This window comes from Eschrichtius robustus, chromosome 3 (genome assembly GCF_028021215.1).
Source record: "Eschrichtius robustus isolate mEscRob2 chromosome 3, mEscRob2.pri, whole genome shotgun sequence".
Lineage (NCBI taxonomy): Eukaryota > Metazoa > Chordata > Mammalia > Artiodactyla > Eschrichtiidae > Eschrichtius > Eschrichtius robustus.
The window spans coordinates 669,190-691,134 of record NC_090826.1 but is presented as its reverse complement, the minus strand read 5'-3'; the positions used below and the strand labels follow the sequence as shown (position 1 = coordinate 691,134).

General features: G+C 68.9%; 2 protein-coding genes across 2 annotated transcripts; one reads left to right on the top strand and one right to left on the bottom strand.

Moving 5' to 3' along the window:
- The first annotated feature begins 333 nt into the window (after positions 1 to 333).
- On the top strand, positions 334 to 14,873 carry ACAP3 (ArfGAP with coiled-coil, ankyrin repeat and PH domains 3). The gene is made up of 24 exons (XM_068538641.1): positions 334 to 461; positions 4,301 to 4,358; positions 5,073 to 5,192; positions 5,401 to 5,454; positions 6,625 to 6,683; positions 7,118 to 7,301; positions 7,737 to 7,781; positions 7,925 to 8,020; positions 8,101 to 8,175; positions 8,596 to 8,607; positions 9,211 to 9,323; positions 9,410 to 9,461; positions 9,700 to 9,800; positions 9,874 to 9,985; positions 10,220 to 10,428; positions 10,508 to 10,577; positions 10,701 to 10,795; positions 10,874 to 11,079; positions 11,248 to 11,352; positions 12,358 to 12,456; positions 12,540 to 12,760; positions 12,965 to 13,074; positions 13,218 to 13,328; positions 13,419 to 14,873. Exons 1-24 carry the CDS (start codon positions 415 to 417, stop codon positions 13,564 to 13,566), a joined length of 2,502 nt encoding a protein of 833 aa, XP_068394742.1. The 5' UTR covers positions 334 to 414; the 3' UTR covers positions 13,567 to 14,873.
- A 444-nt stretch (positions 14,874 to 15,317) lies between these two features.
- SCNN1D (sodium channel epithelial 1 subunit delta) lies at positions 15,318 to 21,941 on the bottom strand. Its single transcript, XM_068540267.1, is given in 11 exon segments — positions 15,318 to 16,136; positions 16,199 to 16,454; positions 16,697 to 16,826; positions 16,954 to 17,071; positions 17,273 to 17,310; positions 17,313 to 17,582; positions 17,617 to 17,726; positions 17,903 to 18,093; positions 18,222 to 18,369; positions 18,927 to 18,982; positions 18,984 to 21,941. Coding segments are annotated over 11 exon segments (2,256 nt in total). The 5' UTR covers positions 19,596 to 21,941; the 3' UTR covers positions 15,318 to 15,809.
- Positions 21,942 to 21,945: the final 4 nt, after the last annotated feature.

Below are 21,945 nucleotides of genomic sequence, written 5' to 3'. Positions count from 1 at the left end.
TTGCCAATCCCCCGGGTTGCTTAACGGCCGGATCGCTGGAACGCGCGGGGCCCGACGGCCCCCGCGGCTGTTGCTGGGCCCACCCACACTTCCGACCGCCTGCCCGAAGGGGGCGGGACGTCGGGGCGTTTGGCGACGCTCCCCGGCGGTGACAGCTGGCGCCGAGCGCGGGAGGCGGACTTTGGCGACGTTCCCCGGCGGTGACAGCGGACGGCGCGCGCGGGCGGCGGACTTTGGCGACGCTCCCCGGCGGTGACAGGCGGGGCGGGGCGGTGGCGCGGCGGCCTCGTTCCGGAGCGGGCGGGCGCCGAGAGCGGCGCGGCGCGGCGCGGCGCGGCGCGGGCGGGCCGGCAGGGGATGCCGCTCGGGGCGCCGCGGTCCTCGTGCCAGTGAGCGCCTCGCGCCGCCGCAGCCATGACGGTGGAGTTCGAGGAGTGCATCAAGGACTCGCCGCGCTTCAGGTGCGCCCCCGGGGCGCGGCGCGGCCCTTTGTGATCCGCGGGGTCACCGCCCCTCGGGGCACCCGGGGCCGCCGGGGGATGGGCGCGGGCGGGGGCGCCGGTGCCGCCTTTGTGCCCGGCGCCGGGGCCGGAGGCGAGAGCAGGAGGACACGTCTTGTACAAAGCCCGCAGCGCCCCGGCCCGAGAGCCCGGAACAAAAGATGCCCCTTGTGCTGCTCGCCGCGCGCGGAGGGTGCGCGCGTGGGGCGGGGCGGCCGCCGGCGCGGCCACCTCTCCGTGGGAGTGTCCGCCCCGCTTTGTGTCTGCACCTCCGTGCTGGCCACCTGCACAGGGCTGAGACCTAGCCGGGCGCTGCAGCCCGGCTGTGGCCAGGGTCGTCTGGGTGCGTGGGGCGTCTGCCCATGGAATCTGTCTTGGTCCGCGTGCCCAGAGCAGTCAAGGGGGCAGGCAGCTGGAGCCTCGGTTAGGGCCTCGGGCGGCTGCTTGGCAGGGGTGACCTAGGCACCTGGCGGGGTGGGGGCTACCAGAGCAGACTGGGTTCTAGGGACTGGTGGAGGTTCTGCGCTGTGGCCGGCCCTGGGTTTGTGCTTTTAGTCCTTCCTGGGAGTGCAGGCGGGCTTATTCGTGTGGACACGTTCATGCTGCGCGCGCATCTGCTTTAACGGGGCACCTCCCGTGTGTCAGGTGCTCATGCTTGTGCTCGTGCTCGGGTGCACACGTGTGAGTTCTGCCCTTCTGCACCCTCCCTTGAGGTGCCAGACCTTGGACGTGAATGTGTGGGTGAGCTGCACCCCTGGACTGGCTGCTTGATGCGTACGTCCAGACTAGTGATGGGTGCACGCACACGTGTGCATGTGTCACCTCTGGGTGTGAATACAGATGCATAGTGGGTGTGTATCATAAAAGTATCAGTTTAGGCACTAAACATATGTTAGTTTGTTCCTGTGTGGATGGATCTCAGCACGGGGTACGTGTCTATACACGGTATCCACGAGTACACCCGTCTGCGTGTGAGTTGCGCTGCTGCGTGCATGCGTGTCTGATGGCATGTGTGCACATCTGCCATGCCTCTGCACACTCGCACTTGGCCGTGCGTGTGTGCGCGTGCGTGTGCTGGGTCTTTGGGGTGTGTTAGCCGGAGGGCATGTGTGTGGGTGCCTGGCGGGCCTCAGCACCAGTGCCCTTACCCCTGACTCCCTAGAGCCAGCCCCTTGCCCAACCGCCACACAAGGGGTCAGCAACAAAAGCCAAGGAAGGCTGGATGAGGGGTAGGGGTCGGACCAGAGAGTGGCCCCAGGCCCTGGGCAGAGTGCTGAGGGCCACTCTCTGTGTTCTCCCATCTTCTGTTCCTGACTGCTTGAGGGAGAGGGTGTAAGCAACTCAGGCACCCGTGATCCTGGGCCCCCAGCACGGCCCAGGCGGTGGGCGGAGGTGTAGCCGGGGCCTCAGCTGGGGGCCTGGTCCTGGCTGAAGCACCCCAGCGTCACCCTGGCCCCTGGCTGAGAAGCCTCGTGCTCTTCGTCCCCATCGCGGAGGGGCCCAGGCCCAGCTTGCCTGGTTGGATCAGGGCCACTGGCACCCCATTCACCTCCAGGCCTTCCCTCCCACACCAGCCCGCTCGCGGGTGGCACCCACGGTGCGGCAGTGGGTGCAGCAGCGCCTGGGCTTTGGCAGGCTTCCTTTGAGAGTGCCCAGCCAAGCCCGGGCTGGGGTCCAAGGAGATCCCCCGACCTTGGGCCACAGAAGCTGCACCGGGTGGATTTTGCTTGGGCTGAGATGTAATGGCTTTTGAGGCTTTTCTGGGGTCCCCTCGTCAGCGCTGCTGAGGATGTAACCTGGACTTCCTGGAGGCCAGCCTGGGGGCAGGGGGTTAGGGCGGGGCCAGGCAGGAGAGTGTGGTCAGCGATGCAGAGCCCCAGCCCTGGGAAGGGGGACCCTGCGTACGCGCTCTTGGCCTGGGGGAGCCCCACAGCCCCGGGATGCACGTGGCTGGAGGGGTCCAGTCTCTCTCAGACCGGCGGGGTGCCGCTCACCCCTTGTTCTTGGTGCCCCCTCCCCTGGGTGGGGCTTCAGGCGCTGAGTCATGGCTCTGGTGGGGGAGCTGGCCTCACCCTCTTCCCCAGAATCCAAGCTGTTGAGGAAATCCTGGAGGGAGAGCAGGAGAGGAGGCCTTGGTCCATGGGGGTGGGGAGGAGAGACCTGAGGGGCGTGGGGCCCCCGGGACGGACTCTTTGCCGAGCGCCCACCTGGTCCCCGTGAGCCCACTTGTCAGCATCTGGTGCATCCCACCCTCACCAACTCTCTAGGGACCAACCCCCCATCCCGGCCCAAGGGTGACAGCTCTCCACGCAGCTGGCCAGGGCAGTTGGGGTGGCTGGGCCTCCAGGAGCTGCGTCCCCTTCTTCTGGGTGGGTGGTCCTTCCCTGCCCTGGGACCCTCGGAGGGGGAGGGGGAGGGGGAGGCTACAGCAGCGGTCAGGGTCCTGCAGTCTCAGGCGGGGGCACCTGCGGGCCGTGGGCCACCACCGGTCCAAGCAGACATCCCCTCTGACCCCTTCCTTCTCTGGAACTCAGACGCCCCTCAGCCCGTGGGGAGGGGATAGGGGCTGCTCAGAGAGGAGGAGGGTGGTGGGACGGTCCAAGGGCCCTGACGGGGCAGCCTGGCACTCACCCCATACCTCCTAATTGAGGGCATCCCGAGCTGCACCCCACGTGAGGGACTAAGTCCCTCCCCCCCAGGCCTGGGAAACCCTGGAACGTGCCCTCTGCCAGCCGCGGGGGCCGCGAGGGGCCGCTAGACCTGGACAGCCTCCTCTCTGCCCGGCCCTGCCCTGGCCCTGGCCCTGGCCCTGGCCCTGGCCCTGCCTCTGGCCGCTGGCCGGAGCTCCTTCCCTGTTGTCCCTGGTCCCCAGGAGGCCAGATGGGCCCAGCTCGCCAGCTGAGTGGGGTGGGGAGGGCAGGATCCTGGCCCTATTTCCCTGTTTCCTGTTCCCGGAGTGTTGGGGGGTGTCACGTGCCTGATCCATCTGCCTCTCGCCTTGCCTGCCTTGCCTTCCGGGATTCTCCGTCCACTGGCTTCTCTGGTGATGTCATACATTAACTCTTCCCTCCCCAAGGCAGCCCCATTGTCAGGCCGCCCCCCTGGGAGTGGGCTCCTCCGAGGTCTGACCCACTGCTCCTGCCAGGCAGACAGGGCCTACTTGGTATTTTGAGGTTGGGGAGTAGGCAGGAGGTAGGGGCACGCCTCTGCAGGCGGCTCACGGTGTCGTGGAGCAGCTCCCGGCTGCGGGCTCTGCTGAGACAGGTCTGCCCAGCGCCTGCCGACCCCAGGCCAGGGTGGGCTGCAGCAGAAGCTGAGGGGTGGGGGGGTCCAGATGGGGTTTGGGGTCAACTCTGAGCCCTGGAGAGGGGCAGGGGCTGGGCTGGGGGGGTGACCAGCGAGGCCCTGCATGTGCACCTCCACGGGGCCCCGGCCCCTCCCTCTGTGCTAGGGACCTGTCTGACCACCCCCTTCCCCCCATCCACAGGCCCCAGATGGGGGCCTCTATCTGCCTGGGGTGGCAGTGGGCCCTGGTGGCTCTGCGGCTCTGGAGTCACCGTCCCAGTCCTGCCCCCTCCCCACCTCCCTCTTCCATCCCCCCTCACCGCCAGCCTCCACCTCCTGGTCTGTTTGAGGGGCGCGTGGAGGCAGGTGGGCCTGCAGGGGCCAGTGGCCGTCGGCAGAGTAGCCCCTTCCCACCGCTGACCCCTTTGGGGAGGTGCCCGGGAGGCGAGGCCGAGCTGAGTCGGTGGGGGAGGCTTGCTGCAGGCGGGTCTCCAGCCACCCTGTCGCTGTCGCAGGGCAACTATCGACGAGGTGGAAACGGACGTGGTTGAGATCGAGGCCAAACTGGACAAGGTGAGGGGGGCCTGGGGGCACACGGAGGGCCCGGGGCTACTCTCCCTGCCCCCCGCGCGGCCCTGGCCCAGCTCACCCACGGCCACCAGTGTGAGCGCGAGTGTGCGTGTGCACAGCACGTGGGCCTGTCCATCACTGGCCTGTCACACCCGTACCGGGGTGTACATGCCACACACACACCTGTGTCTGCCGGGTCTCCTCCCGACAAGCCAAGCAGGGTGGGGGGCCTTGGCGGGGGGCGGGGGCAGCTGCCAGGGGGCTGTGCCTCCGAGTGCCTGGGTTAGGGGCCAAGGGCACAGGCAGGGGAGGGAGGAGGGCACAGGCTTCAAAGCCAGAGGGAGGAAGGAGGGGCGGCACCCCTGAGCCCCTTGCCGGCTGGTCCTGCTGACCCTTGTCCGGGACCACACGCCCCCCCCGCCCGTCCCCGGGCCCTGGGTTCCCTGCTTCCGGCTTCCCTCCCCTGCTCCCACCTCCCACCCTGGAGCCGAGGCCTGGGGCACGCCAAGCTGTCCCCCAGCTCCAGGTGGGCTCAGGAGGGTGGGCGGGCGGACGGGCAGTGGCCTTCCCTTCCCGCCTGGGGCTGCTCAGGGGCAGCTGTGTCATGGGCACTGACGGACCCTGAGCTGAATTCCGGCTGCCCTGTCCGGGTCCCTGCCCGTGTGGCCTGGCCTCTTGGTGGCGTGAGTGTCGCCCCATCCATCGTCCTGTCTGCAGCTGGTGAAGCTGTGCAGTGGCGTGATCGAGGCTGGCAAGGCCTACGTCACCACCAACAGGCTCTTCGTGAGTGGCGTCCGCGACCTGTCCCAGCAGTGCCAGGGCGACACCGTCATCTCGGTGAGGGGGCAGCTGACCTCTGACCTCTAGTCAGGGGCGGGCGTGGGCAGACAGCCCCTCAGGGTGCCCTGGCCTTGGGAGCAGGTGGGCGTCTGCGCTGGGCTGCAGGGGCCACTCTGTGGCCTGTGGGTGGGAGGTGCCAGACACTGGGGGCACGGCCGTCCCATCTGAGCAAGGGTCTTCCCCCACCCACCCACCCTGCCCCCAGGAATGTCTGCAGAGGTTCGGAGACAGCCTGCAGGAGATGGTCACCTACCACATGGTGAGCCCTGGCCGGGTGGGGGCGATGGGGGGGGGCGGAGGGGAGGGGAGGAGAGGGCAGGGCCCACCCACCCGGCTTCCTGATTGTCGTCCCATCCACCCCCATCCCAGGCAGCCCCCGCCCCCACCGCTGTGGGCTCCCTGCAGGCCCCGCCCAACCTGGAAGGCTCTGGGCTGGCTCCGTGTGAGCTGAGCTGGCAGGGGCGGGCGGTGGGGGAGGCCACGTTTCTGCTCCTGCAGTCTGGCCGGTGGGGGGGCACATCGCTGAGACACTGCTGTGTCCCAGGTGAGGGCCGGACAGCTAGCGGGGAGGCACCTCGACCCTGCCCGGGGCTGAGGGCAGCGGGGGCTTGGGGTGGGCAAGGCCTTAGAGGGTCATCCAGGGCCACCCGGCAGGGGTCATGGGCCAGGCGATGGAAGCATCTCCCAGGCTGACCCCACAGCTACTGGATGACTCCCAACCCCGCTGCTACCCGGGCTGGGTCTGCGTGACCTCGAGCCCCTCGGGGCCCCCAGTGTGGACACACAGAACAGACCGAGGCACACGTGGGTGGTCAGACCGTGGCCTGGAAACCAGAGCCCCAGACTAAACAAGGGGCCCATCCCCTGTAGGGGAAGTTCAGAAATAAACCAGCGCCGGATGGCTCGTCCTGCCCCATGTGTCTGTCTGTCTGTCTGTTCCTGGTCAGGCCCCAGTGCTCTCTCCGCATCGAGGGGTCTGATTCCGGGTCCAGCCGGTGCTGCAGGGAGGCCCCACCCTGCCCCCAGGCCAGATTACTCGGGAGCTCCGGCTGCATCTCCATTCCTCTTACTGCAGGGCTGGGCATCCCCCACGTGGCCTCCCAAGGCCTGGGCGATGGGTGTCCCTCGGGACTCTGTGTGCGCCTGCCCTGTCCGGGCTGATGTGGGGTGGGCCATAGGAGGGGGTCCATCTGGGACAGCGTTGGCTTCTAGTCTGGCTGAGGGCCAGGTTGGGGGGACGGGCAGGTGGTCACAGCTGTTGACTCTGGCCGCCGACCCAGGCCTGGGGGCCCGTGACCCTGTGAGGCCGGCTCTGTGAGGGTGGGGCTGGGCGGGCCTTTCCCTGGTTCTCACCTGAGGGGACAGGGGCCTGGCCTCTGGGGTCATGTGGGGACAGACGCCTGACGCCCGCACCCTCCTTTGCCCCCAGATCTTGTTTGACCAGGCCCAGAGGTCTGTGCGGCAACAGCTCCACAACTTCGTCAAAGAGTGAGTGGCCCCGAGGGAGGCCTGGTCTCTCCCAGCCCCGGGAGGTGTCGGGGTGACACCCACGCTGGAAGGGGGAGCAGACGCAGCTACGCTTGATCTGGGAGGGTCCAGGGGCCTTGGCAGGGGTCTCAGCCCAGTGCTGTGTGTACAGCTGGGGACCCCTCGAGTGGAGAGTCTGGAGTCCGGGGTGAGGCTGGGGGTCACCCCAGGCTGGACCAATCCTGGGAGTGAGGTGGTGAAGCGGGAGGGGGCCCCAGCTCAGGGGAGGGGCCTGAGGAGGAAGAGGCAGGGAGCGGTGGCTGCGGGGGTGGGGGAGCGGGGCGGGAGCTCTGGAGCACAGAGGGGTGGGGAGCAGGGAGAGCGTTTCAGAGAGATGGGAGACCCCACGTGCACCCCTCCTCGGACCCCCTGGCCTGACGCCCACCGGCCTCCAGAGATGTGCGGAAGTTTAAGGAGACTAAGAAGCAGTTCGACAGAGTTCGGGAGGACATGGAGCTGTCCCTGGTGAGGAATGCCCAGGCCCCAAGGCACCGGCCCCACGAGGTGGAGGAGGCCACGGGGGCCCTGATCCTTGCCCGGAAGTGCTTCCGCCACCTGGCGCTGGACTACGTGCTCCAGGTCAGCCCCCGGGCGTTCCCGTGTCCCTGCAGACGGGGAGCTGGTGTCTGGAGGGGCCCCTCTGGCTTGAGAGAACTTGAGATGCTTGGGAACGGACATGGGGGGCGGATGCCCACGCAAAGGCCCGGAGGTGGGGATGGGCTAGGGACAAGCCAGGGCTGTGGGCTGCGGGGGCGGAGGCCTCGAAGACCTTGCTGAGGCAGGCCTTGGAGGGACTTGGAGCACGGGAGAGAATCTGTGGCTTTGCCTATGGGAGGGACCCAGTGTCCTGAACTGCAACCATGAGAGGATGGATGCGCACCTGTGCAGGGAGCTGAAGATGAGCTGGAGGTCTCGGGGGACCACAGCACCCTGAGTGGACAGTGTGGCAAGGTCCAGGTCGTGGCCCAACCTTGGCCCTGACACCCCTTCACCTGTTCACTCCTCCCCTGGCAGATCAACGTTCTCCAGGCCAAGAAGAAGTTTGAGATTTTGGATTCTGTGAGTGCTGGATGAGGGGGAGGGGTTGCCCTCGAGTATAGGCACGTGCCGCAGGCGTGCTGGGTGTGGGTGCAAAAGCTGGGGCCCCGGCCACTGCCCCTGGGGGCGGGGCCTCACCTGCGTGCCCCCCCCCCACCCCCCAGATGCTGTCCTTCATGCACGCCCAGTACAGCTTCTTCCAGCAGGGCTACAGCCTGCTGCACCAGATGGACCCCTACATGAAGAAGCTGGCGGCTGAGGTGAGCCTGTGGGGAGGGGGCGCCGGGGCCAGCTTGTCAGGGGAGGGGGTCCACGTCCCTCTCTGTGCCCCTCCCCACAGCTGGACCAGCTGGTGGTCGACTCGGCAGTGGAAAAGCGGGAGATGGAGCGCAAGCACGCCGCCATCCAGCAGCGGGTGAGGCCCTGCAGCCCTGGCCGCCCCCCGAGGGGCCCCGGGTCCACTGCCCCTCACCCCGCTCCATGCGAGGACCTGGGGGGCCCAGCGTACAGACACGCGCCCCGTCCCTTCCCAGGCCCACCCACTCTCAGGCTGACTCTGATCGTCTTTGAACTGCAGTCAGAGGCGGGGGTCCCCATCCCTCAGGGTCTCAGCACAGTGGAACGGTCACTTAGATGCCAGCGCCAGCCCCCTCAGCCCACAGACGCTGCGGCTGCAGCTGGGACGGGGATTCTACTGCGGCCTCGTCTGGCCGGCCACAGCTGGCCTGGCGCGGCCCGGGGCAGAGATGGGCTGCGGGGCGGGAGCTGCAGGGAGGGGGCAGGGCTTCACTCACTGGCTCTCTCTCCCTCCCGCCTCTCCTGCTCCCGCCCTCAGACGCTGCTGCAGGTGAGTGGGCGCCCACCCTGGGGGGAGGGGGCCCCCGGTGGGCAGGGCCTCTGCCCTTCCCGCCCCGCGGCGTTTCAGCACCAAGGACACCTCCACGGCCCCGGAGCGGTGGCCCTGAGCAGCTCCCAGAGTGCGGCCCGCTCCAGCCGAGGTGGCTGAGCTGGGACTGCGTCCCCTGCGTCCCCTTCGTCCCCTTCGGGAGCAGCTGCAGCTGTCCCTTCCCGCCCCCACTCAGCCAGGGGAGCAGGTGGCTGGGCCTCCTCTCCCACTGCCGGACACCCAGGACAACGCTCAGTGTCTCCCCAGCCCGCGTGAATGGAGCTCTGTCAGGCTGGCCGGGGCAGCCCAGCTGGCGACGTGAATGGGGGGCAGCTTCCTTCCTGATGCCAGGGCCTGCTGCTCTGCCAGGCTTGGGGGGTGGGGGCTGGAGCTCTCTGGGCCCCCAGCTGTGACGGGAGGCGTCTGCCCCCACGGGGTTTCGGGTCAGGAAGCGGCTGTGAAGACCCCCCCTCCACCTTGCCTCTGGGGCAGCCCGAGAGGGCGGCGGTGTCCCCGCAGCCACGGGTGGGTGCTCACTGGGGGCCGGGCTCCGACCACCCCCAGGACTTCTCCTACGATGAGCCCAAGGTGGAGTTTGACGTGGACGCTCCCAGCGGTGTGGTGATGGAGGGCTACCTCTTCAAGAGGGCCAGCAACGCCTTCAAGACGTGGAACCGGTAAGGGAGGGCCCTTCCTCAGGGGGTGCAGGGCAGACATGGGGGCCGGCCCGGCCTGACCCCTCCTGGCCTATCCCCCTGCCCAGGCGCTGGTTCTCCATCCAGAACAGCCAGCTGGTCTACCAGAAGAAGCTCAAGGTGCGCTGGGCCCAGGGCAGCAACGACCGGGGCCTCCCCACCGGGCCTTGGGGTGGGCGATTGGTGGGGGGCGTCACAGGGCTGAGGATGCTGATGGGCACCAAAGCCCGAGTGGCCAGGGACAGAGGCCACTCAAGTCTCAGCCGGTCCGCCTCTCTTGAGTGGAGCAGTGGATGGGCGGTCGGTGCGGGGCAGGGCTGGGTGCTGAGTGCAAGGGCCACGGCGGTGCCGCCCGCAGGACGTGCTGACCGTGGTGGTGGACGACCTCCGGCTCTGCTCCGTGAAGCCCTGTGAGGACATTGAGCGGAGGTTCTGCTTTGAGGTCGTGTCGCCCACCAAGTGAGGAGGCCCAGCCCAGGGCGGGTGCGGAGGGAGCCCCTGCCCGCCCGGCCTGACGGCCCCCTCCCCACAGGAGCTGCATGCTGCAGGCCGACTCGGAGAAGCTACGGCAGGCGTGGGTTCAGGCTGTGCAAGCCAGCATCGCATCCGCCTACCGGGAGAGCCCTGACAGCTGCTACAGCGAGGTGGGCCCTCCAGCGCCCTGCACACGCGTGCACAGCTCCCACAGGCCGCACGCAAGCACGTGTGTGCATTGTGTGTACGTGCACGTGAGTGTGCACACACATGCGGGCGCAGGCTCGGGCCTCAGGGGCCTTGGCCTGTGCCGGCACCTGCGTCTGGGGAGGAGGAGGGGCCCCGCTGGGGAGACTGGGGCTGGAGCTCCCAGAGGGCTGAGCGACCCCTCACCCTGTCTCCAGAGGCTGGACCGCACGGCGTCCCCGTCCACAAGCAGCATCGACTCTGCCACGGACTCTCGGGAACGCAGCGTCAAGGGCGAGAGTGTGCTGCAGCGCGTGCAGCACGTGGCTGGGAACAGCCGGTGCGGCGACTGTGGGCAGCCGGACCCGCGCTGGGCCAGCATCAACCTGGGCGTGCTGCTCTGCATCGAGTGCTCGGGCGTCCACAGGTGGGACCACTGGGTGGCCAGGTGGGGCGCGGGGGCCAAGACGTGCCCTGACTCCCCCTCCCCCCGCCTTGCCATCCAGGAGCCTGGGCGTCCACTGTTCCAAGGTGCGGTCCCTGACCCTGGACTCGTGGGAGCCGGAGCTGCTGAAGGTGTGGGGGGCCGTCACAGGCCGCTGGATGGCTGGGGGGGGGGCGGGGGGCGGGAGCCAGGTCTGCAAGCTTGGGGGGCGTTCGGTGAGCTGGGCTGATGCCCGCACCACCCTCTCCTGCCAGCTGATGTGTGAGCTGGGAAATAGCACCGTGAACCGGATCTACGAGGCCCAGTGCGAGGGGCCGGGCAGCAGGAAGCCCACGGCCAGCAGCCCCAGGTGAGGTCGGGGGCAGCCTGGGCGGGGCCAGGGGACCCCCAGCCCACGAGTGCAGCCTTACGTCTGGTCCTGGTCCAGGCAGGACAAGGAGGCTTGGATCAAGGACAAATATGTGGAAAAGAAGTTCGTGCGGAGGCCGCCCTCGGCACCGGCCCGGGAGGCCCCACGGCGCTGGCGGGCGCAGAAGTGCCAGCGCCACCACAGCTCCCCCCGTGCCCACACCACCCGCCGCGGCAAAATCCGGATGGAGCCCGTCCCGCCCTCTGTGGCTGCTCTGTGCTCAGGTGGGAGGGGCTGGCAGGTGCGCCCCAGCTCACAGGCCTGGGCAGGGCGTGAGCCTCCAGACCCTGGATCCCAGGGAGGCCGGGGTGAGGGGGGTAGGAGGGGGGCAGGGCTCACGGGCACCCCAAGCTCTGCCCACCTCCCACTGCGGCCTGGTTCCCGCCCTGCAGGCTCCACAGAGCCCAGGTTCCGCAGGGACTCCCTCTTCTGCCCGGATGAGCTGGACTCCCTCTTCTCCTACTTCGACGCAGGGGCTGCTGCAGCCGGTCCACGCAGTAAGTCCCCTGCTGCCCACCCCCTGGCTCAGCCGGGGCAGCGTGGCAGGGGCCAGGCACGCTCGGCTGGAGGGTGGATGAGTGCGGGACAGCTGCGGCCACTCGCTCAGGGACCGGAGGGACGGGCTTTCCTCGCAGGAGGGACTGGTCTGGGGATGGGGAGAGTTTGGAGGTCAAGCAGGGCTGAGGCTGGGACAGTATCTCGAGGGGCCAGGGGTAATTTGGCCACTGGCTTGGAGGCTGGGGCCATGACCCTCAGGAGTGATGTGGGCGTGTGTGCTGTGTGCACACAGGAATGTGTGTGTAAGGGCATGACTGTGCACACAGGTGAACGCGTGTGAGTGCACGTGCATACGTGTGTATATGCGTGGGCGTGTGCCCATGCACGTGTGCACGTGCCTTCTGGGGGCCGGACCGGATCCCGAGAGACAGTTGTGTGCGTCTTCCCCAACCCCTCCTGGAGTTTGGGGTGCAAATGCTACAAGTCAGGGCTCTCCGCCTGTTAACCATCTGTCAGCACCCACTGGCCTGGGGCGTGCGGGCAGAAGGCGTAGGTTGGGGCCAAGAACTGGCCGGGCTGCTGGGGTGACGGGGGTCCCCTCGGGCAGCAGAGGGCGCTGTCTCACCATCCCTCAGCCTGGGCTCATCTGTGAGGGCTGCCCTCGGGTGAGCAGGGCCAAGTTCGCTCACTGTTGCCTGGGGCTGTGTCTGGGGTTTGGCAAAGACCCCACCTCTGGGCGGTGACCGCCCCGCCTGCACTGGCCACAGCTAGGGCTGACCTGAGAGGGTGGGCTTCCACCTGTGGCTGTGCTCCTGGGGGGCCGGCGATCCTGGCTCTTTCAGGCTGTTACTTGATTCTCTCCCCTTTCCTCCCATCCTGGGCAGGGCTCCCCTCTGCCTCACCCCCCAGCATCCCCCGGAGGGCGGGTGGGGTGCCAGCCTTCCCGCAGGGCTGTGGGAGCAGTCAGAAGCGCTCAGGACCTCCCCTGCTTGCGGACCCTGCAGGTCTGAGCAGCGACAGCGGCTTAGGGGGCAGCTCCGACGGCAGCTCGGATGTCCTGGCCTTCGGCGTGGGCTCCGTGGTGGACCGCGTCGCTGAGGAGGGTGGGTGCGCAGCTCCCCAGTCCGGGCCCGCCTGTCCCCCACCGCGGGCCGGGTCGCCGGCCCTGACCGCCCGCTCCTCGCAGAGGGTGCCGCGTCGGAGGAGTCCAGCGGCGAGGCGGACGGAGAGGTGGAGGCCTGGGGCCTGGCGGACATGCGCGAGCTGCACCCTGGGCTGCTGGCGCACCGTGCGGCGCGCACTCGAGACCTCCCCGCACTGGCCGCGGCTCTGGCGCAAGGGGCCGAGGTCAACTGGGCCGACGCGGAGGACGAGGGCAAGACGCCACTGGTGCAGGCTGTGCTGGGGGTAAGTGGGCGCAGGGTTGCACCCTTCCACGGCACGCACGCGGGGCCCTTGCCCTCCGCTGAGGACCGGTCTTGGTCCTGCTGGGGCGCCCAGGGTGGTGTCGGGGTGGGGGTGGGGGGTAGGGGGGTGGGGGGACAGGGGCCCTGCAAGGGACCATTTCTGTGGCTCCGCTTGGTCTGAACCCACCCCACCCCCACCCCCCAGGGTTCCTTGATCATCTGTGAATTCCTCCTGCAAAACGGAGCAGACGTGAACCAAAGAGACAGCCGGGGCCGGGCGCCCCTGCACCATGCCACGCTCCTGGGCCGCACTGGGTAAGTCGTGGGTGGGCCGCCCCACCCCTCCCCCTCCCCCTCCCCCTCCCCCCTCCTCCCCCCACCCCCCCTCGCCCCCGTGGGCCCGGGTCGCCTGCCGGTACCTGCCCAGGGCCTGCCGCGACTTGCCCCTCCGCCCTCAGCCAGGTCTGCCTGTTCTTGAAGCGGGGGGCGGACCAGCACGCCTTGGACCACACGCAGCAGGACCCACTGAGCATCGCGGTGCAGGAGGCGAATGCAGACATCGTCACGCTGTGAGCACAGCACGGGGGGTGGCGGGGGGTGGTGGGCGGCGGGAAGTGGGCGGCGGGTGGAAGCGCCTCACGTGGCTCTCCCTCCTCCAGTCTCCGTCTGGCGCGCATGGCCGAGGAGATGCGTGAGGCCGAGGCACCCCCCGGCCAGCCGGGCCCCCTGGCTGGCAGCAGCCCCACCGAGCTCCAGTTCCGCAGGTGCATCCAGGAGTTCATCAGCCTCCACCTGGATGAGAGCTAGGGCGGCCAGGCCTTGGCGGGACCCCCACTGGCCCATTTCCCGAGAGCCCCGGAGCTCCTGGAGCCCTGCTGCCTGCTCCGCCCCGCTCGGAGCTGCCCTGACCCCTACGGCCCGGAGCAGGACCCCAGCACTGAGTCTTCTGAAGCTCCATGTCTCCCCCGGGAGGTGCTGCATCACCCCACCCAGGGACCCTGTGTCTTCGGGTGACCCCTCCCTAGGGGGCCTGGGTTGCTCGTGTCACAAACCACTCTCAAGGCCCCACGTCACCTCGTGCCGCTCTCTGCTCCCCCAGGCCCGTGTCACCTCATGACCCTCTATCCCTGGGGCCCATGCCGCTTGGTGCCCCACTCTGCCCTCAGGGCCTGTGTCACCTTGTGCCCCCACTTTACTGCCCAAGAACACTGACCTGATAGTAGGGGCCCTCCCACACCCCCAGAACCCCTCCACTAGGCCCTGGGGCTGGCGGCTGGCCGCCAGCATGTGGCGAGGGCAGAAGGGGCCACCCATCCAGGGAATCAACCCGCGTACCTCACTTAGTGACCCCAGCATCCAGGCTGGGCTTCTTGGGTGCTTGGGGGGCTCTGGCCTGGGGCCTCAGCCCTGGCTGGGTGCGGATGTCCCGAGGCCGTGTGGCTGGCCATGCAGGCCCTCGTGCCCCGCAGCCCCGCCCATCCCCCCCCCCCCCGCCCCGCCCGCCTTTTCCCACAGCAGGTGGCAGGGGTGTGGCTCTTCCCACCCCTGCATCCGATGTCCTTTGTCTCCTTTGTCACGGACTGAGGGGTTTTCTACAATGACCTCGTTCTCACTTTGTCTTGCGTCTTTTCTCTGGACTCAAGGACCACTTTGACCCCCAGCTCTGCCTGCTGCTAGGGGAGGCGCCTGCAGCTCAGCCCTGCCCCCTCACCAGCCTTTCCCCCCCACCGCCGGCTTGGCCCATGGGGCCTCGGCTCACTCCCCAGGGCCCTCTGATGCCTTCTGCATTCCCCTTCCCAGAGCCCTGGGGCACTGGCTGGGCCTCTCCCCAGCTCAGGCCCTCGGCCAGGCCAAGGCCAGTCGGTTGCTCACTATGCAAGGACTGCCCAGGGAGGCCCCATGGGCAGCAAGGTGGGTGTGGACTGGGCCCCCAGCTCCCTCGCCTGCTGGCTGTGACCCCTAGAGAGCAGCATTAACACCTTCCTCTCTCCCTGCTTGAGCTCTGCCCCCACCTCCCGCCCCACTGCCTGCATCAGGGCCTCTGCTGCGGCCTCGGCTGGCGGGACCCGCCTCCGTTCCAGATCACGATTAATAAACCGGCTGCTTGCACCTGCCGCCTCGCCTCACCCACCTCACTCCGCTCTGTCTCGGCTGGGGAGGGGGGCGGTCTCTGTGTCCCCTGCTTTCCCCAAGGGGAGGTCCTGTGTGGGACAGCACCAGTCATGCCCCCAAAGGATGTAAGCCAGAGCCCGGTGCCCCCGCCGGCGGCCTGATGGAAGCCAGGGCTGCTTTGATTAAAACCAACTCCTGATACCCCGTTCCCTGGCCCCTCTGCCCTGCTCTGGGGTGGACACCGCCCAGCGAGGACGCTCTGGACCTGGCCTGGTCCCCTGGGCAAGCTTTGGCCCCACGTCCTCCCGCTCCCCAGCTCCCACCGTGCCTGTGACTGAGGAGGTGGAGGTGTGGCCTGAGGGTTTCAGCTCGCTCGGGGGTGGGGGGGGGGGGCGTGTGTGGGCGCGTCAGGACACACTCCAGCCACCGGGTAGAATCATCCATTTTACTGCAGACGGGCCCAGGTCACTGAGTGCCCAGGCCTGGCCCTGCCCTTCCTCCCACTGGCCCTGAGCGAGGGAGGCTCTGCCCAATGCCTGCACACGCCTACACAGAGGTGTAGACAGACACACTCCCTTGGGGCGCCCCCCACCTCACGCGTGCGCGCACGCTCCTGCACACGGGCAGATGCTCCGCCACGCCCTGAACGCGAGGATCCCGAGCGGTGGGGACACCCCCCTGCTCCCTGCCCCGGGCCTCCCTGAGACCTGTGAGGTCACCGCCGGGCAGGCAGCTGCGCCAAGGAAGGCCCCGTGTGCTAGCGCCTGGCGCCTGCCCGCCCTCAGGCTCCGGTGCCGCTGCTTCTTGGGCCCCGGGTTTGGCTCGGCTGGCCGGGGGGGGGGGCCCTGTGGGGCGGGACTGGCCGGCCCTGGGCAGCCGGGAGAGCCCACTGCTGCCACGGCTCCCAGGGTCAGGCCAGTCGCAGGCTGGTTCAGGTGTCAGGAGTTTCCGGGGCCCACACCGGGCTGACCTCCAGCCAAGACCCCTGCCAGAGCCCCTGCAACATCGTGAGGGGTGGAGCTGGGCCCCCGGGCGTTCAAAGTCATGCCTGCAGCTACCCGGCCACCAGCCGGCCTCTGACTTGGAGCGGGCACCCCTGTGGCTGCCCTGGGCTGGCCCCGAGCCCCGCGGAGCTGGTGGCAACACAGCAGCAGGGCGAGGGCCGCGGCGTCCAGCAGCAGCTCCAGCACCTCCACAACTGAGAGGACGCAAGAGCCAAACCACAGGCTCCAGAGGCTGCCCGTGGCTGGAAGTAGCTGCGGCACCTGTGGGTGTCGGCGGGCGGTGAGCAGCGCGTCCCGGGGCGCCGGCCCTGCCCCACCCCCGCTGCTAGGCACGGTGGCTCGTGGAGTAGACGGGTGTCCTCGTCCACCGTGCGGTAGCTGAGCTCCTGGTAGAAGATGTTCACCTTGGCCAGGTTGCTCCTGCGGCGGGGCGCAGGTGAGAGGGGCAGGGCCCTGGACCTGCTGGTGGGGCCCTCCCTGGGGGTGCTGGAGGGCGAGGATGGCAGGGGGAGCGGCCAGGATGTGACCTCAGCCGGAGGGGGCTGCACCCACCTGGGGCTCGGGCTCCAGGGGCCTGGCCTGCCCTGCACACACAAGGCTCACTGTGGCCGCGGCCCCTCCCCGGGCGCTGCGGGGCAGTGTGAGGGCAGGGCCTCGGGGACACAGGTCAGTCCGGGGAGGGCTCTCTGCCCATGAGGCCCCACTGCGAGCCCACCCCTCACCCCGCTTCCGGGACTCACGGCTGACTTGGAGGAAGGCCAGCTGGAGGTCCCAGCGGAGAGGTTACACGAAGACTCCCTGGGAGAGACAGACCCCGTCACATCCCTGCGAGGTGCCTCCGGGTGGACCCCACCCCGGCACTCCCCACTCCCCTGCAAGGCCGGGGGCAGCGGGAGGCGCAGGGAAGCCGGTGGGTCTCTAGGTCCTTGCAGAGGCGGTGGAAGCAGTGACCTGGGGAGGGGGTCATGGGTGAACCTGCTAGGAGTGACCCAGGGGCAGTGGGGAGGTTTGCCCTTGACGGGGCAGCCTGGGACTCTGCCCCCTGCAGCCCACGCAGGCCGGCGGGGTGGGGGGCTACCCCAGGCCGGGCGCCGCACAGAGCTGCAGTACTGGGCCCCCGCAGGCAGGGGGTAGAAGAAGCAGCCGCAGGAGTGGGTCTCCACCACCAGTGGCTGGAAGCAGGAGACCAGGCAGGCCTGGGGGAACAGCGGGGACTGGAGCTGTGGGTCCAGGACAGCCGCCCCTCTCCCGGGCCTGCCTGCCTGCCGCCTGCCCACCTCCCTCCCACTGGCCTGTCCGCCCCCCCAGCTCCCGCTCCTTGCCTTAGCACCCCCCACTCCCCGACCCCTTCCCTGGGCCCCTCCCCCTGCCTTCATGCCCCCCACGCCCAGCCTCACCCACCTGGTGCAGGAGGTGTTGTACAGTAGCTGCACGTCACGCCCCCCGTGCTGTCTGTGCGGTGCCCACAGGGGCTCCAGAGCCGGTGCACCTCGTCCTGGGGGGAGGGGGTGAGCCTCAGCTCTGCCGCCCTGCCCTGGAGCCCCTCTCGGATGCCGACGGTGGTCTCCGTCCCTGGCCGGATGCTGAAGCCCCGGTGCTCCAGGAGGGGCGTGTGGTCACGCGTGTGGCTCGTGACTTCGATGCCGGCCTCCATGGACAGCAGAGGGAGATGATCGTGCTGCTCTGGCCCGAGGACCAGGCTGATCCCTGGGGGAGGCCGGCCTGGACACCCCGCCCACACCCGGCCCGGGCTGGCACTCAGCATGGGTGAGGCCGGGGTGCTGTGTGGCCCAGACACCGTTGAAGGTGTAGCAGCTGCCGTAGCTGGAGTGGTGGGGGGTCTGGAAGCGTCTGGAACCAGGGGCCACGCTCAGACCCGCACATGCCCCCGACCCATCACCCTGCTGCGTGCAGCCCCGGGGCTGCAGGGAGGGGACCACAGCTGCCTTATCTCTGGAGGGAGCCGTGGGGCCGGCAGACCACTGCATGGGACGTGGCGGGGCGATCAGCCACCCGCCTGCACTCACCGGGCCTGGCGGTCCTGGTTGTCGTAGCGGCAGGAGAAGAGGAAGCGTCTGCCACGGCTGTGGTGGCTGTCCTCGTGGGCAGCAGGCGGCAGGGCCAGAGCGTTTGCGCAGTGGAAGCGGTACCACTCCCGGGCGGCCGCCACGCCGGAGGAGTAGGCCTGCTGGATGCAGTCGCCACCGGTGCTGTTACGCTGGGCAGCACGGGGTCAGCGTGGGGCTCCGACCTGCCGCGTCCCATGCAGACCTCCCAGGGCTGGGACACTCACCAGTTTGCAGCCCACTCTGTTCTGGCCCCACAGGGGGCTCAGCCTCTGGAGGCGGATCCCGTGGTCCAGCTGGAGGGTGGGCTCGGGGCCTCGGCCCCCGGGACGTCCACGCTGTCGCTGAAGTTGAACCCATACAGGGAGTAGATGTTCTCCCGGGCAAAGTTGTCCAGCGCCCGCAGGGGGCGGCGGGCTGGGTGTGGCCTGGGGGCAGGGCCAGGGTGGGGGGCAGCGGAGTCAGAGCCAGGCCCCGAGTCCCCACGACAGCCACGTGCACTGCGGGGAGAGCCACGCTGGTCCCCACGGCACTGACCCGGGTGTCGCGGAGAGCAGAGCGACCCCCATCCCCCGCCGTCCTCAGAAGCCTAGGAGGGGGTTCTGAATCGGGAGCCATGGCTGCAGAGGGAACTCAGACCCCCAGCCTGCCTGCCCCACCCACCGTGGACCCCACCACCCTCTGGCTCGTTCACGGCCCCTCCCTGTCTTTGCTCCGGCTGCCTCTCCACCTGGAGTGTTGCCCTGCTCCCTTCTCGGGGGGCCTGCCCTTCTGGAAAGTCCCCCGCCCCCCTCCCCCTCCCCGGGCTGCCCAGCGCCTCAGTGTCCCTCCAGGGTGGCAGTGGTCACACCAAGATTCCGCTGGCTCTTCTTGCCCTTTAACCTGCTCCCGGGGCACAGGTCTGGGGAAGGCAAGTCGTCCACGATGGGGGCTCCCGCTGTGACTGCACCTGGGGAGGGGCCCCCAAGCTGGCCGCAGCCCTCACCGGTGTGGGTTCATGTCGCACAGGGTGACCGACGGGAAGAGCTTGCGCTGTGCTCCGCTCCGAGTGTATGGACACTGTCATGATGGCCGGGTAGCGCCAGTACTGCTCAAAGAGGAGTCCAAACTGCCAGCAGAGCAGGCCCAGGGCCCCCGCGAGCAGCAGTGCCCAGGACGCGGTCTTGAGGCGGTTCTGGCTGGAGCAGACAAGGCAGATGGTGCCGTGGATGGTGGCGTTGGTGCAGAAGAAGGTGACCAGCTCCCTGAACGAGGCGTGCAGCTCCACCAGCCTCTCCCCACGCTCCTCCTCGGGCGGTGGCGGTGGTGGCGATGGCGGCAGCTGGGGGCATGTCCGGGTCCCCGGCCCCCCACCAGCTGCTTGGGCCACGGCTCCAGCCTGAATCCCAGAAGCGAGCCTCAGTGGGGTCCCAGCCCACCGTCCGGTCTGACCCCACCCAGGTGTCCCCACCTGGGGCCATGCCATCGACTTCCATTCTCTGTCCCTGGGAACTCCCGGGACCGTCGCGTCCCTCAGCCGCCAGTGGCCCAGCCCGGCCTGCTGAGGCTCGAGAGGCCCCATCAGAAGCTGGTCCATACTTGGGACCGACGCTGCGGCCCTCCCCTGTGATGACCGGCGGGGCACCAGGCAGCCTCCGCGGGTGTGTCTTGTCATGGCCAGAGCCGAGCCTGGGCGGTGGGGCAGGGACAGCAGGGGACATGGTGTTCAGGCCACGCCTGGCCTTGTTTGCAGGCAGACTCGAGGCTGGGTGGGTCTCTGCTGCTCTCTGCCAAGTGGGGCAGGGACCTCTGGGGAGGGGCAGCCAGGTGACCTGCTCAGGGTGGGCCTAGAGCCCAGCGCTGGGGATTGACGGGACTCTGGGCCTCAACGGCCTCCACCCACCCTCAGCGGCCAGCAATGGCCACTTTGACTGGGGCCGGTGCAGCCAGGCAGGTCTGGCCACATCTGGGCCAAGGGTCAGGCCTGTAGACCGTTGGGCGCTGCTGGCCTGGGGTGGGGTGTCGTCCACCGAGCTGAGTCCCCAGGGGTGCTCCACTCGTGGGCCTCGGGCTTCCGGAAAAGTAGGCAACAGGCTGATGGGCCAGACGTGGTGGGGATCTGAGGGCCGCAAGGAGGGGGACCCGAGGCCTGCCTGGCCCCCATTCCCACCCGGAGGCTCCAGTGTCCCAGGACCCAGGTCCCCCAGTGCGCAGGAGCCCTGACCAGGTCAGGCCTGCTGGTCCGGGACACGCACTGAGTCACTGCCCGGGCCTCCTGCGGACTTCCCGCAGTGTCCCCATCTTGGTCTGAATCATTAGGCCTCTCACACTTGGGGTGCAGCCCCCTGGGTTCTGGCCCCTCCAGCCAATGGGGCCTGGGCTGGTGCTTGGGGAGGGGGCTGAGCCAGAGGAAGGGCCTGGTGCATTCAGCTGGCACTTGCTGGGCTGGACACCCGAGCGCCAGCCAGCTGCGTGGGGCCCAGTCCTCGGGTTTGTGGAGGTGGCCTGGCCAGGGGCACGTGCCATCACGGGGTGCTGATGGTGGGTCCCACACGGGTCAGAGCGCTGCCCACACGTGTGGCCCGTGATCACACTGAGCCCTCACAGGGAAGGCAGGACCCTCAGCCCTGTGATACTCACGAGGCAAAAGGGGCTCCAGAAGTTTCTTTTGGACTCTGTACCGGCCGCCTCCCACCCCCGCTGGAGCTGGCGGGGCAGGAGGAGGGCGGCTCTGGAGACTCAGGCACCTCCAGGGCTTCCTGAGACGGGGGGCGGGGTCCCGACACTAGGGCGGATATGCTGGGGCGAGTGTGGGCACCGCGGGTCCCCAACGCTTCAGCCGCGCCAGGAGCAAGGGTGCATGGCCCCTTCACGCGGCACACGCACGCACACACACGTGCACGGACACACACCTCTCACACACAGCAAGCCCTCTGTCGGTGGGGGTGGCGTGATGAAGGTGTGTACGGGAGCCCCTGCCCTCTCATGTGGGATGTGGCCCCTCCACTTCAGGCAGGGGAGACCCCGAGAGATGGCCTGCCCCAACTGCCCCGGCCACGGGCCACCTCAGGCGCTCCCTGTGTGGGTGCCTCCAACCTCCCGTGCTGGGTGGCTGCAACAGTGGCGGTGCTGGTGGTGGTTCTAGCAGGTGACAAAGCGGACCGCGGCTGGCGCTGGCCAGGCAGCCTCCTATTTATAACAGGCTGGGCGTGGGCCGTGGTGGTGGGGAGGGGCCCGGCTGGGGGCAGTCACACCTGCTCTGGTCCTGGAAGGGGAAGCCTTTGGCTGCAGGCACCGGCGTCCTTCCCCGGGGGAAGCTTTCCTGCCCGGGTTCCTGGAGCCAGGCCTGGAGCCCTGGCCCTGGCTCGGGTGAGGGGCCCGAGGTTTCTGGAGGGCGAGGAGGGACCCCCACTGCAGCAGACCCTGCACGCCCCCTCCCCTGTCCACTCTCCTCCAGCCTGGCCTGCAAGGATGCTTGCTCGCCTCCACCTGCCAGGCCTCTGACCACAGGTGTTTGTGGCCAAGGGTCGCTGGGAAGGGGCCTACATTCCCAGAACACAGGGGTCCCCCAGGGCTGGCTGCCCAGCCCCTGGGACAGGCGCAGACTGTGGGAAGGAGTTGGGGCCTGGGTGGGAGGTGGCGCCCACAGCTCAGCCTCCCAGGAGATACTAAGACCATGCACCACCCACGAAGATGGCACCACACCCTAGGGACACACCATCTCGGATGATGAAACCCTCGGCCTCAGTGTGGTTGCGTGAGGCCAGCCAGTGTGCTGAAGGCAGGACAGCCCCAGGGTGACACGCTGGGGGACCCAACATGGCTCTAGGATGACCCAGAGGCCTCGCCAACCCAAATGACCAGACCCTCAGCCTGGTCCCAGGCTTGAGGGGTCGGCTCAGGCCCTCTGCCCCTCCCCACACAGGCTCTGGGTTCCTGACACCCCACCCCAAATCGGTGCTGAGGACCTGGGCTGAGATGAGGGAGGAAGCCCCCACCTCCACCAGGCCCTTCTGGTGGGGCCT

What these genes read in the sequence shown, in the direction of transcription:
- ACAP3 (XM_068538641.1), top strand. Translation starts at nt 415, where the DNA reads ATGACGGTGGAGTTCGAGGAGTGCATCAAGGACTCGCCGCGCTTCAG. An exon ending in AGTTTGAGATTTTGGATTCT is followed by an intron (nt 7,782 to 7,924) that starts GTGAGTGCTGGA and finishes CCCACCCCCCAG; the next exon opens with ATGCTGTCCTTCATGCACGC. An exon ending in GAGGTCGTGTCGCCCACCAA is followed by an intron (nt 9,801 to 9,873) that starts GTGAGGAGGCCC and finishes CCCTCCCCACAG; the next exon opens with GAGCTGCATGCTGCAGGCCG.